This window comes from Calidris pugnax, unplaced genomic scaffold (assembly GCF_001431845.1).
Source record: "Calidris pugnax isolate Ruff unplaced genomic scaffold, ASM143184v1 scaffold233, whole genome shotgun sequence".
Lineage (NCBI taxonomy): Eukaryota > Metazoa > Chordata > Aves > Charadriiformes > Scolopacidae > Calidris > Calidris pugnax.
In genome coordinates this window covers 28815-29567 of record NW_015090959.1, presented here as the reverse complement: position 1 = coordinate 29567, position 753 = coordinate 28815, and the positions used below count along the sequence as shown (strand labels likewise).

At 68.1% G+C, this 753-nt stretch overlaps 1 protein-coding gene across 1 annotated transcript in view; it reads right to left on the bottom strand.

Annotated features, from left to right (window-relative positions):
* The window catches only part of DHX34 (DEAH (Asp-Glu-Ala-His) box polypeptide 34), a 32243-nt gene that overhangs the window by 27292 nt on the left and 4198 nt on the right, over window positions 1–753 (bottom strand). The window contains exon 2 of the mRNA XM_014952289.1: window positions 99–749. Within this exon, the coding sequence (XP_014807775.1) occupies window positions 99–749 (651 nt within the window). The remainder of the gene's footprint in view (window positions 1–98; window positions 750–753) is intronic.

Genomic DNA, 753 nt, shown 5'->3' with positions numbered 1-753 from the left:
CCAGTTAGCACACCCCGCTCTTCACCAGTATCACCCAGTTAGAAGGTGGGGGTGGTGGCCGGTGCCCAGTGGCTCCCAGTTGCTGGCGCAGGGCTCACCTGGCTGCCGTACTGGTGCAGGCTCTCCAGGGCCACCCTCTTGGCCAGCGCCACGCAGGCGATGCGGCGGGGCTGGCTACAGGCCACGTGGCTGTAACCGGCCGCCAGCAGGAACTGGGGCACCTGGGTGGATTTGCCGCAGCCGGTGTCTCCGGCCACCACCACCACCCGGTGCTGGGCCACCAGCTCCACCAGCTTCTCCCGGTACCGGGCGATGGGCAGCGCGGCTCGTTCCCGTTGGAGTTTGGCCAGTTTGGCGAAGCTTTGTTTTTGGGGGAAATCCAGGTAGTGGAGGAAAGCGGCGCGGAATTCCGCCAGGCGATCCCGGGGGATGCCACAATCCCCCCCCCTCCCCGGCCTGGGAAGGGAGAGGTTGATGCGGTACCGGGGGTGGTAGCCACGGGGCAAGTCCAGGGGGCCAGAGGTGGCCACCTCAGGGCAAGGCTCAGGGGGGTGGGGGTTCCGGCTCTGGAAACGTCGGAGGCGCTGGAAAAAAGCCCAGAAATTGGGAATATCCTGGGAAGAGGCGGGATCCTGCCGGGGGAAATAGAGCTCTTCCAGGGGGCGGCGCGTGGCCGGGTGGTCCCAGTCCCACTGGGGGGGCGACCGGGCTCGCTCCCCTCGGGGCCGGGAGCCGCTCTCCTCCTCCTCCTCC